This window comes from Falco peregrinus, chromosome 5 (assembly GCF_023634155.1).
Source record: "Falco peregrinus isolate bFalPer1 chromosome 5, bFalPer1.pri, whole genome shotgun sequence".
In the NCBI taxonomy this organism is placed as follows: domain Eukaryota; kingdom Metazoa; phylum Chordata; class Aves; order Falconiformes; family Falconidae; genus Falco; species Falco peregrinus.
In genome coordinates this window covers 29,771,331-29,783,625 of record NC_073725.1, presented here as the reverse complement: position 1 = coordinate 29,783,625, position 12,295 = coordinate 29,771,331, and the positions used below count along the sequence as shown (strand labels likewise).

Here is a 12,295-nt window from a genome sequence, read left to right as displayed (position 1 = left end):
TTTTCCACCTTTTCACCATTTTCTTGTATAGCTAAGTAGTCAGTTGGAGATTACAGTCCATACAAAAATCCATTCTTTTCTTGGAGCACATGATGGGGGAACAGAATACTGTACCACCCTGAAGCCTGTTTTCCTCCTTTATGAATCACACTTGGATAGGAGTGTAAAGTTGATTTGCAACAGCCTTTTTATAATGGGTATAGCTTCCGTTCCCTTGCATTTCAGTGGGAACTGCACCCACATCATCAGTGACAGATTTGGTCCTCAGAATGCAGAGGAATATTCACAAGCATGCTAAAATATTTCAAAGTAGGCCAACCTGAGCCCTAAATAATTGACAGTGATTTGTTACCATAAACAAATACAGTCAGCCTAGCATCTTTTCTCACAAGACTTCGAAGCTCTGAAAGTTGCATGTATCTTTCCAGCACGCATTTGTCATTGCAGTTATAATTCTCAGGGAGAATCCCAGAAGAATTCTACTGGTATGTTAAAAATACCACCTTTGTCTACCACTAAAAGTTAGAAGAAATTGTATTGTGTAGCAGACAATGAAAGAACAAAATACCCATGTGGCACTAACCTTCTGCCTTCCTTAGACCTATGCAGCAGACCTCTTATATCCCCCAAAGGAGTATTCAAAATTATCAACATGCTGCTAGCACTTAGCCCTGGCATGATGTGGCTGAGTTAAAAATTTTTGGTGTGATGAAAAAAAAGTTCAGCAGAGTTGCTATCCTGGACTTCAAGAAAGCAAGCAGTGTCCCCTGGGAATATGCTTTTGAGGGCTCCAGAGTCCACACATGCTGGTCAGCTTTAAGAACCATCTTTTAGAGGCACAGGAGCAGGCAATCCCTTTGTGTTTTAAGTCAAGCAAGCGGGGCAGAAGACCAGCTTGGCTGAAGAGGGAACTCTGCTTGGAAATCAGCAGGAAAAAGAAATTTATGATCTCTGGAAGTAAGGTCAGGCTTTGCAGGAAGAGTACAGAGCTGTGCTCTGCATATGCAGGGAGAAGACACAAAGGGCCAAAGTTCAAGCAGAGTTGAAACTGGTCAGTGTTACGTCAGACAGTAAGAAAGGCTTTTTTCAGTATGTTGATAGCAAGAGGTTGTCTAAGGAAAACACTGGAACAATACTTGCAGAAAAGTATCACCTGACAAATAGGGATGAAAAAAAAAGTGGAGGCATTCAATGCTTTTTTTGCTTCAGTCTTTAATAATATTGATGGAACATGGGCTGCCCAGTTGTCTTGAGTTGGAGGACCACAACTGCAGGAACAGTGATTTTCTATTTGGCGACACCGACATTGCAAAGGATTTGAACTTGTCCTGAGGAAGGCACCAAAGCTGGTGAAGGGCTGGCAGGCATGGCCTCTGAGGAGTGCTGAGGACTCTGGGTTTGCCTAGTTTGGAGAGGAGGCAGCTGAGGGGCGACCTCGCTGTTCTCTCCAGTGCCAGGGCACATGGGAATGGCTCAGAGCTGTGATCATCATGGAGGTTTGGACTTGACATGAGGAAACGTTTCTGTTCCGAGAGGGTGGCCAAACCCAGGAACAGGATTCCTGGACAGGCAGTCAATGCCCCTTGCCTGTCAGTCTTTAAGAAGCATTTATTGGGACAGAGCCCTTAATACCATGACTCAGCTCTTGGTCAGCTGAAGTGGTCAGGCAGCTGGACTAGATGATCACTGTAGGCTGCTTCCAGCTTAACTATTCTCTTCCCCCTTCTTCACGCTCCTCTTCCCTCTTCTCCGTGCTTCTCTTCCCGCATCTTCCCTCCTCTGCGCTCTCCTTTTCCCTCCTGCTCTCCCCTTCCCACCTCTCCGCTTTCCCCTTCCCTCCGAGCTCCTCTTCCCTCCAATCCCCTTTTCCATCTCCTCCACTGTCCTCTTCCCTCCTCTCCACTCTCCTCTTCCCTCCAAGCTCCTTTTCCATCTTCTCAACTCTACTCTTCCTGCCTCTCCGCTCTCCTCTTCCCTCCTCTCTGCTCCTCTGTGCTCTCCTCTTCCATCCTCTCTGCTCTCCTCTTCCTTCCACTCCGCTCTCCTCTCCACTCCACTCTCCTCTTCCCTACCTCCTCTTTTCCCTACCAATGCATGCCAAGGAAATCTCTGCTGACATTTCTTCCCTGCCCTGCCCCAGCAGAAGGGATTGAATGGGCAGTCGTGTCCCAGCCTGGGCATTGCCTCTGTCACCTTGTGGGCAGGAGGCACGTCCCTCCTGATGGGGGGTAGAGCTGTGCATTGTCTTCAGATGATTTGACCATCCGGAGAAACTTGCAAAGAACAGGTGTGGCAGGAGGTCTGTGAAAGGTTTGTGTTCATCCAGTTTCACTGGGTTTCCACAGGATGGAAAACCCTCCATCTCTGACCCTGGGGAGGCTGAGACCAAGCCCTGGGTCTGGAGTGGGATAAGCTCCTCGATGGAATGGCTGCAAACCCTTGTGAGGCGAGCAATAACTGCTCGTTTCCCTGTGGATTTTTATCCTCATACTCATTTTCAGAAATGCCTGAGCTGTTTCCCTTGAAAAAACAAGCTAAAACTCAAGATCCTGAGAATAGCAGTACTCCCTCAGAGCAGAGATCCATTTGGTGCAACGCTCAGTCTCCAAAGCAGCCAAGCAGCACTACCTAAAGGAGCCCACGAGCAGTGCAGGCCTATTTGTGCCAGGGTCCATGGGATGCTCGTAGGCCTCGGTGGCTGGGACTGGCCTCCCCTGGGACCCGCAGTGCCCCCGTCTCCTGCCAAGGGCACAGGCGACATGTCTCAGCTCAGCCTGGGCCGTAAGTCCCTGCCCGAGCCATGCTCTAGGTGTGCCCGTGCCTGCCCCTGTCCTGGCTGGGCCTGGGCCCTGCCCTGCAGAGAGCTGCTCTGCTGGAGGGACCCTCAGACCCCACTCACAGCTTCTCACGTAGAACTCCAGGCACATCGCAGTGGGACGGTTCTGTTCCCTTCTGTTCCCAGTGTTCACCGTAGGCTGAATATCTACAAGACTGTTTTGCAGAGCTGGCTCCCGCCAAGGCTTGCGATGGGCAAGAGAGCCAGAGCGCCAGGGCACGGGGGTGCCTCGGGGGTGCGAGGGCAGCGGGCAAGAACCTGGCCGAAAGGGCCCCGAGGAGCCCTGGCCGGGGGCTGTGCTCAGTGCTACCGAGGAAAAGCAGCAACCCGCGGGGGCCACGCTGGGGGCCCCCTGGGAGCCTCGAAAGCTTCCTCCCCCCGCATGCGGGGCACGAGGCCACCTTCGTGGGGCACCAGCAGCAGGCACCTGGCCAGAATGGCCCAAAGGAGCCCTGGCCAGGGGCCCTGCGCGGTGCTGCAGAGGCAGGCAAAAAACCCCGGGCAGGGACACTTGCTCGCCCACCGCGGGGGAAAAAAAGCCTTCCTCCCCCCAGCTGCGGGGCACGAGAGGCCACCTTCGTGGGGCACCAGCAGCAGGCGGTGACCTGGCCCGAGGGAACGCAGGAGCCCTGACAAGTGGTCGCGCTCAGTGCTGCAGAGGAAGGCAAAAAACCCCCGGGGGCCAGTGCCAATGTGCCCCGGGGGAAAATTCCTTCCTGACCCCAGGCAGCGCTGGCGATCGGCTGTTCCCTGAGCACGTGAGCGGGACCGGCCTCCTCGTCCCACGGGCCGGGCACGCCTCCCGGGAGATGCCCCAGCCCTCTTCTCCCTCAGCCCGGAGCCACCTCAGGGGCTTCCAAGAGTGACCAAACACCCCTGGCCTGTTCGACCTGGGGGGACAAGAATCCTTCCCGTGCCTGGCAGGGCACCAGTGGGTGCTCCAAAGCTCTGGGACCCCTGGCAATATCTCTGCATCCCATAACTCACGGCCACTGCTCCTGGCTTCATGAGGAACAAGGATGGTGAGCTCTGCAGCGCTCCTCAAGAAGGCATTCCTTTGGTGTTGCCATGGCTGTCCAGCTGAAAAGACCCGATAGCCTTGGGCACCTCTGGGGGCTGGTGGTTCTTCTCCTCTCCTGAGGGGCTTGTGTCTGCTCCCTGAAGGCTGAAGCAAGATTCCCATCCATCAGACGGGGTTTGAACGTGGCCCTGCCAGAATCTGCCCTTGCAGCGGAGAAGCTCCAGCAGCTGCATCCAGTGTCCCCCAGCCTTCCTCCCTCAGCCCCCGGGGAATCCCACCGGCCCCTCCAGGCCTTCCTCTCGGGTGTCTTCAGGCCGGTGCCAGGCCAGCTCTGGACAGGGGACACAGGACGAGGCCCCTTTTATACTCCCCTGGGGCACTGTGACTGCTGCGTTGCCAGGTGATGGCACTGTGACACAGGGGTGACACAGGGTGACATGGACCCCCAGGTGCCACCCCATCCCCCGCCCAGCCCCCCTGGGAGGAAGGGCTTTGGGGTGCCGGCCTGAGGCAGCCCCTGTGCCCGGGAGGCCCGGGGCGCTGTCCCTGCCCTTGGTGGCCATGCACGGGGCACAGCTGCTGGGCGTCCCTGACACCTCCTCTGCCGCTGGGCTCCCGAGGACAGACCCCGGGCTGTTCCTCCTCTCTCGGGCCGTGGCAGGGACCATCCCTGCAGCCCAGCGCCCACCCTGGGAGCTGCCCCCTCTGTGCGCCAGAGGTAACATCCATGATGTCCCGCAGGCAGGAGGACGGGGCCTTGATCTGGCTGGGCACAAAGCCTGGGGTGTAAGAGGGGTGATTTGAGCAGCCACAGCCTGGAGGAAAGCCAGAGCGTGACCAGAGCCCTAGGATGGGGTGGACGGTGCCAGCAGGCCGCCATGGAAATAAGACAGGCTGTGACAAACATGTGAGCAGAGGCTGCAACGGTGCGGTGGGAAGGTTGGTCATTTCCACACCTAGAACACCTGGATCCCTGCTGGAAGCACAGCCAGGCAAAGGATGACTCTTCCAAACTGGGAAAACAGCCCACTGCTGCTACTGCCATCGCATCCCCCTTCCCACCGAAACCGAGCTGTGCAGCTCCTCTGTTAATGACACCCACTGGCCGTGTTTACATGGGATACAAAATGCGCTTCAGCCCTGGGGGAAAACTTTCTCAGCTTGTTTGTGAGTTGAACCTTTCTGAGAGTTATTTGCCAACCTCACTTTGTGGGTGGATGTTCAGACCTTGCCTAGAACCCTGGAAAGTGTCTTTTTCCTTTAGGATTCAGTATATGGAGTCCTGAAAGAGTAAGGCAGGTACTGCTCTTGTCATTTTGTACATTGGTGCCCAAATTCTTCTGCACATTCAGATGATGCAAATAAGGGCGTTTATACCACAGACATTCGTTTCGTTTGTGAGGATGCTCAAGGTGAAAGAAAGGCTTTTGGTTCCCTCTGCTTGAACTTCACAGGGATGTTGAGCTGCAGAATTTTCTCACCTTTCCTTACCAAGGCACCAACAAATGACATTTGCTACTACCCTGCTTATGGTGAGGTCTTCTTGCAAAGAAATCCTGAATGTTTTTGTGTTCTTGACCATCTTTTTTGTTGAACTTCAGTAGCTCTTTTCCTCCTTTGTCCTTCATCCTTGATATTTTTCTTGAAAGTGATGGAAGCTCTCTTAGCCTTTGTCTTGCTTCTTCTAGTTGTCATTGTCTTCTGTGGGCCCACCATGTCCTTAATGAGCTGCTTGGTCTTTGTCTTCATCCCAGATGGAATTTTATCTTTCTTGAACATGAGGAATAAGAAATGTCCATAGTTGTAGAGGTGAGGTCTCACCAGGGCTTTGCACAATGCTTGTCTTTCCTATGGAAATATCTTGCCTGACACAAATGCATTTGCCTGTATTATATCTATAGCTCATAGTCACCCTGTGATCTATTCACACTTCCAGGTTGTTTATATTCAGCTAAGAATCTCAACATTTTGATGCAAGCTCAAAGTGGCGAGATGGGCCACTGAATGTGTCCTTAATATCCTTTAACTTTTGGTCAGCCTTTAAGTGGTCAAGTAGTTGGACTAGATGAGCATTACAGGCTCCTTCCAATTGATCTGATCAATTCTATGAAATCCTTACCATTTACTGCTTGGGAATAAAATAGAATTAGAACCCATGAAAGAGGGGACCACTGTAGAACAAGTAATGCTCTATCAAATACACAGTAATATAATGTAAGAAGAAAACCCCTGACATAAGAAAAAAAAAAGAAAAAAAAAAAAAGAAAAGAGTCAAGAGAACGACAAATTGCTGTGAAAAGAATAAACGGTTCACACTACCAAATGCAGTAAGGCTGCAAGAAGTAATACTGCCTATTTAGGCCTTTTGTGTCATACATATTTTATTTCCTGTACATAAAAATTTTCAGTCTGTTTCACACAATAGCAAGTCAGAACACATCTCCTGGAGAAGGTGAACCTTCCAATAAAAGAGAAACTTCTTGTTCAAATCTACTTGCAGCCTGTATTAATGAGATGGAAGAATCAAATTAGGTTCTTCCATCACAAAAGTATCGAAAAAAAACCATAAGGACAAGCTAGAAAGAAAACATATGGCCAAATCTTTCAAAAATCTAAAAGCTAAATAATTAATTTCAAGCTATTTAAAGTAGTAATAAATTTCAGGAGAACTACAAATTGATGCCTCTCATTAAATAATATATAATCAAGGATTGTTTATGGAATCAGGTGCATTACTCTTGAATACCAGATTTCCTACCTTCCTAATCTTCTGTAGCTGCATCTCCCTCTTGGAAAGCATTCATATAATTTCATGGCCGCTTCTGCTCCATGAAGCAAGATGCCTTTGGGCTACTACTGGGAGAGAATCACATTCAAGCCATCTACATTTTCAGAACGAAAACCCTGTTGCTTGCTTCAAAACATTACCAGCAACAAGGCTGTAGAAGCTTGCAGACTGGCAGAACATTTCTGCTAATAGAAAGTACATTGTCTTCCAACAAATCTCTAAGGCCTACATACAGTACAGAAAGGAATCTGAAGGTGTATTTTGTCCAGTTTTACAAGATCTGGCTAGTATCCTGGGAATTGCATGAAGGCAAAGGGGGCTGATAAATTTCTAACAGTAGACACTTAGTATCCTCTAAACTTGGTTTCTCTACTTCCTAGTGACAATTTTGGATCCTCAAACACTATACACTTACCTCCTCAATTCAACATATAAATTATGATGAATGAAATGCAATACAGGAATATTCATTGTCTCAGATTTCCTGTATGTTTATAAACATTTTAGCCAAACTTCACAGGGGCATATACGGATTGAGAATTATTTATGTGAACAATCATCTTTATTATATAAAAAAAACAATGTGTGGGTATCTGTGAATGCATCTGTCCGTCCATTTGTCCATATCCCCACCTACTTTAGGGAAAAAAGTTTGACCTTGAATAGTAGGAATCTTCTTATGTCTAATCACATTTTTTTCCTCTTTCTAAAACATATGCATGTGCACAACCTCCCTGCCCCTCAAAACTGAGCCATGGGGGTTCATTTATTTTCATAATTTCTTATCAATCTTAAGTGTTCCAGCTTTTTCATGCCAAAGCCTTGTATTTGTAGTTGCAGGCGTTGCAGACATCCCTTCTGCAGCTGCTGGTTGGGCTCTGCCTCTCCTTCCCCTTGGTCAGCATCAGCACCTTTCAGTGCCCTGTCTGCCCCCTGCAGCCAGTAGCAGACTCTTCCCTAGTGCTCCCCTCGCCCCACCAGCTTTCCTGTGCAGGTGGCAGTGATCGTACAGACCGCAGACCTCCTGGCTTTCATAGGTGAGATGACAGAGTAAAGCAGGTGGTTGGTTTTTTTTTTTTTTGCTTTTTAATTTTAAGCAGGTACAGCATACCTTTATGATTCTACTCCCCTCCCCCACCCAGTGTTGGAACTCTGAAACATGGAATACAGGAGAGAACGGAACAGGAGAGGACTTTTTATTCAGCACTTAAACAGGCTACTTTAATAGTAAACTCTTACTTACATATATCACACAATCATAGAAAGGTTTGGGTTGGAAGGGGCCTTAAAGATCAGCAGGTCCAACCCCCTGTCATGGGCGGGGGACACCGGCCACCAGCCCAGGCTGCTCCCAGCCCCGTCCAGCCTGGCCTTGGGCACTGCCAGGGATGGGGCACCCACAGCTGCTCTGGGCAGCCCGTGCCAGCACCTCTCCACTGTCATAGTGAAGAGTTTCTTCCTTACGTCCAATCTAAATCTACCCTCTTTCAGTTCAAAACTATTGCTCCTTGTCCTGTCACTACAGGCCTTAGTAAAAAGTTTCTGTCAGTCTTCCTTGTGACACCGTTTATCGAAAATGCTGCAACAAAGTCTCCCCAGAGCCTTCTTCAGGCTGAACAACCTCAGCTCTCTCAAAATGATCTGAAATGTCAGCTCAAAATGATCTGAAAATGGCTGTTGAGAGAGAAAGTTTTGAAGCAGAACTTATCTCCCCAGAACACTTCATTATTTTTTTTTTTATTTTTGTTTTAATTAATAGAGAACTAAATCAGAACTGCACTAAGAGCAGAAAAGTTTCTGCTGACTAATCATTTCAGAAGATCCAGTTTAAAACTATCTGGAATGTATTGCAACTTTGACTTGATTGACTAAGTTTCAACACAGGCATCTGAAAAAAATATTAAATAATGTCAATGTGTTATCTGAGACTTTGAAACAGGCAGCAATAAATATTCCTGGCTCAAAATAAGCAGCCCATGTGCAGATGCAGAATTTCCAGAGGGACCCTTTCCAGAATCAGGGCAAAAAGAGATTACTGCTCTACAGTGTTTTTTGCAAATGAGAAGCTCAGGATATGATGCTCTTCTGAATTTTTTTTTCCTGATACAGGTCTCAGTCCCTTCCCTTGTCTCCAATAGCTCTGTTCTATTCAGCAGAGACTTAAGAATTTTTCTCCTTAATGTCCATAATTTGAGACAAACTGGAGAAAAGCCTAAAATGGTTCATTGGAAGGGAAGAGTAATTCCAACATCCAGACAGAAGACCAACTGCTTGCATGGTTGTTTTTAAAGAAGGTTTTGGGGAAGGGTTCCTGACAGACCACCAGAGTGGGAGATGTTCCTCTACGGGCTCACGGGCTGCTGCTGTTACACCACCGCAAGCGTTGGGGCACGGCAGCACTGTCAGGAAGCCCTCCCACTGCGGTGCCAGCGAGGAGCTCCTGTCACAGGCCAGACTCTGATTCTGCAAAAACACAGAGCAACAAGGCACTTTCTCATTAAAAATCAAACCAAAACACAGAACTGATGTGTGACAGGCAGCTGACAATCACTGTAGCAGTTTACAGTCCTTCAACGGACGTCTCTCCAAACAATTATCCGTAGCCTACAGTCCTCACATGGCCCTTTAGAAGGGCTGAATGTATAATGAGTCACGTGTGTTCTGGCTACAGGACCAAGCATAGTGGCAAGATGAAATTAACCAAACAGCTTAATGTATTAACAGAATCTCTGGAGATAAATAATCTATTTTTTTTTTCATATATTTTTAGAAAGAAACCAAATGGAAGGCAAATAGTTTCAAACTTTGGTTAAGAGTATGTTAATCAATATGGCCAAGATGTACTAAGCACATCAGATTTTAAAAATGCCCTCAGGAGCAAGAAAAATATGCTGTTTTAAAACATAATGCACCTGACTACTAGGGGAAAAGATATGTGTTTGTTATCAGACAATAAACCAGGCACTCCAGATTTTTTTTGGAAGGGAATGGTAGGAGACCCCTCTCTAATCTGGTATCACTCCAATGGAATGCTCACCCACAACAACATTGATTCCGTTTACAGGTTTCATTTTATTTTAAATAGTCACAAGACCCTTGTTAGCTACTTGAGAAGCATTCGCTAAGGTAACTAGTACATATCTAGAGTGGCTGAAGTGCAACAGCAGGATTTATATGGTCTTTTAGTGGAAGAATACTCAAGTAACAATTAAGGAAGGTTCATTTGGTTATGCTTTAGCATGGATAATGCCCAAAAAGTTGGCCAATACATTCTTTCATTCAGCTGCTACTGCAGACTTCTATATATTCTACAATGTTACTAATCTAAGTTACTTTTGATATATGAGTTTGAGAAAGTTTATCCTGTTAAGACCCCCAAACTGTGTCATTTCAACTAATTAACACAAGAGATTAATTCATCAGTATTTTCTCTTTTTTCAAATGAAGTTCATCAGAACTTAAATCTGAGATGACATATAAGGTGAAATATGCTATTAATTTTGCCTGTATCTGGACAATAAAATAGTATAAATAGTTTGTGCTTATCTTACCTCTCAGACAGTTTCATTCATGACTAAGTTCAAATGTGAGCAACTTGTACATAACGTACTTGGCCTCCATCTCTGCTTCGCACCAAAGGATTGTAACTTGTGTTTTCAGGATACAAGGAAAAAAAAAAAAAAAATCAGGTCTGCCTTCTAAATTCATAGAGCCTGTTTTTCTCGATTTATCCTTTTCTCTTTTGCTTTTCTTAGGATAATTTTGGGACAGCAACTCATCAGCCTCAAGGATCAATAAATTCTTGAGATGAGTGTTTTCTATTAGCTTCAAGAAAACATTACTTTTGATGAAAGTGAGTCATCACTGCCTTATCACTAGTGGTTGGCGAGGAAACCATTTCATCTGCTCACTTGTTCTCAGCCACCAGCCAAGGATTCCCCACAGGTCCTAAGAATGCCAAGAGGATGTCCAAAACCAGTGGGGTTTTGGTTACTGTCATTCAGATCCTCTCCTTGTCTGTTGGTACATGTTCAACTGCATCAGGATTCCTGTTGTAACATCTGGGCCTTAAGTGCCATGCTAAAGGTTAAGAAAAATCCACACATCTTCAATTTTAGATAAATTATCTTTTGGTGGTCAAACTGGAGAAGCAGTTGTTTCCCCCATTTACTTCATATCTGTCTACCTGGAAAGCTTGGAATGAGATTTGAAGCAGAAAGAAAGGAAAGAATGAAGAATTCAGACCTCTAAAATGCTTACCATTGCAAAACCAGACAGACTTAGACAGCAGAAATGTCACATTTGACTGTGTTAAGTAAGAATACAGAATTAAAAGCAATATTTTATTGGGGCATCAAAAGTTTTGGGGCAGCAGACTTTTTATCAAACTGGAGTGAAACTGCTGGCAAACAGCAATTATAAAGCTTTTGAGAATTTAAATAAGAGTGAGAAGGAAAGCTGACAGGTGTTAAGGAGCACCCAGGTCAGACAAAGACATCTGCCAGGGACATCAGCAACATAAAGGTAAGACTTTGAGTCTGATAGTGGAGGACAAGACAAAAAAATCAGAGTTGAAATGAAGGAGGTGCAAGCTGAAACCACAGAAGGAATTTCCACAGAGGAAAAGTCCACTCAGGGGTGATAAGGGATTTAAATAAAAGTATGCCTATATATAAAATAAGGGAAGCTCATAAGCTGCAAAATGAAAACATACATACTAGCAGGCTTTTACTATTGTCAATTTATAGTGTGTTTGCAGTAACATTTCAGTTTAAAGAAGGTGGTTTGTCAGTTTTTGGTGTTTTGGTTTTGTTTGTTTGGGGTCTTTTTGTTTGTTGTTGTTGGGGGTTTTTTTGTTTGTGTTTTTTTGGTGTGTTTTTTTTTTAAATACTGTGGACTGTCTCCACATACTCTGCTTTGATTCACAGTGAGCTGGAGCACCCACAGCAAAACAAAAAAACCCCACACTAAAATTCTAAACAAAAAAGCTAAACTGGAAGATGGCCTTCAGAAGAGCACCTAAAGCCACTAGTGGCCATTCACAGAACCACAGACCCAGACTAGGACCCTGAAACATGCGCAGTGTGGACATCAGCCACCACAAAGTCTTTCAACCCTAAGAACCTCCTTCTATTGATCTGCACTGCTTGTTAATGTAGACAGAGTCTGGAGATGAAGGAGGTCTAAGACAAATGTGAAAATAGTGAGAGGGCAAAATCATCTGCCTCCACAGAAAGTGGCAAATGATTACATTCAGCAAGATTTAGGAAAGCAAACTCTTGATGTCTTGAAACAATTTACATGACGGCTTTTGCAACAATTTGTAAATGCTGTACAGTGGCACGGTGCAGTCTACGGATACTGTGGTTTATCTTAAATAGTACACTTCACAGAAAACAGGCAGGCAACAAAACGCCAGCTCAGGATAAATTCTTCTGAAGTAGTTAATTTGGGACTGTTTCAATATAATGGAGAGATGAACAACTGAAGATTTTACTTTATAACTTTGGACAAAAAATGCCAAATAAAATTCTGGATCCCAGCAGTTTGGTTCTGGTTGTATGGAAGGGCCTGTCACTCTCTGGCAAGGAAGACGGGCACTTTAGATGAACTGTTGGTTCAGGAACCTGCAGAAGGTATTTGAAAAGAT

General features: G+C 46.2%; 1 protein-coding gene across 6 annotated transcripts in view; it reads right to left on the bottom strand.

Annotated features, from left to right (window-relative positions):
• The window catches only part of TPK1 (thiamin pyrophosphokinase 1), a 313,129-nt gene that overhangs the window by 71,261 nt on the left and 229,573 nt on the right, over nt 1–12,295 (bottom strand). For 2 of the 6 annotated variants that reach the window (XM_055805376.1, XM_055805375.1), the window contains exon 7: nt 10,197–10,292. The exons of the other annotated variants lie outside the window; for them this stretch is intronic. In XM_055805376.1, the coding sequence (XP_055661351.1) occupies nt 10,200–10,292 (93 nt within the window). In that variant the 3' untranslated portion in view covers nt 10,197–10,199. The remainder of the gene's footprint in view (nt 1–10,196; nt 10,293–12,295) is intronic. 6 annotated transcript variants of the gene reach the window in all.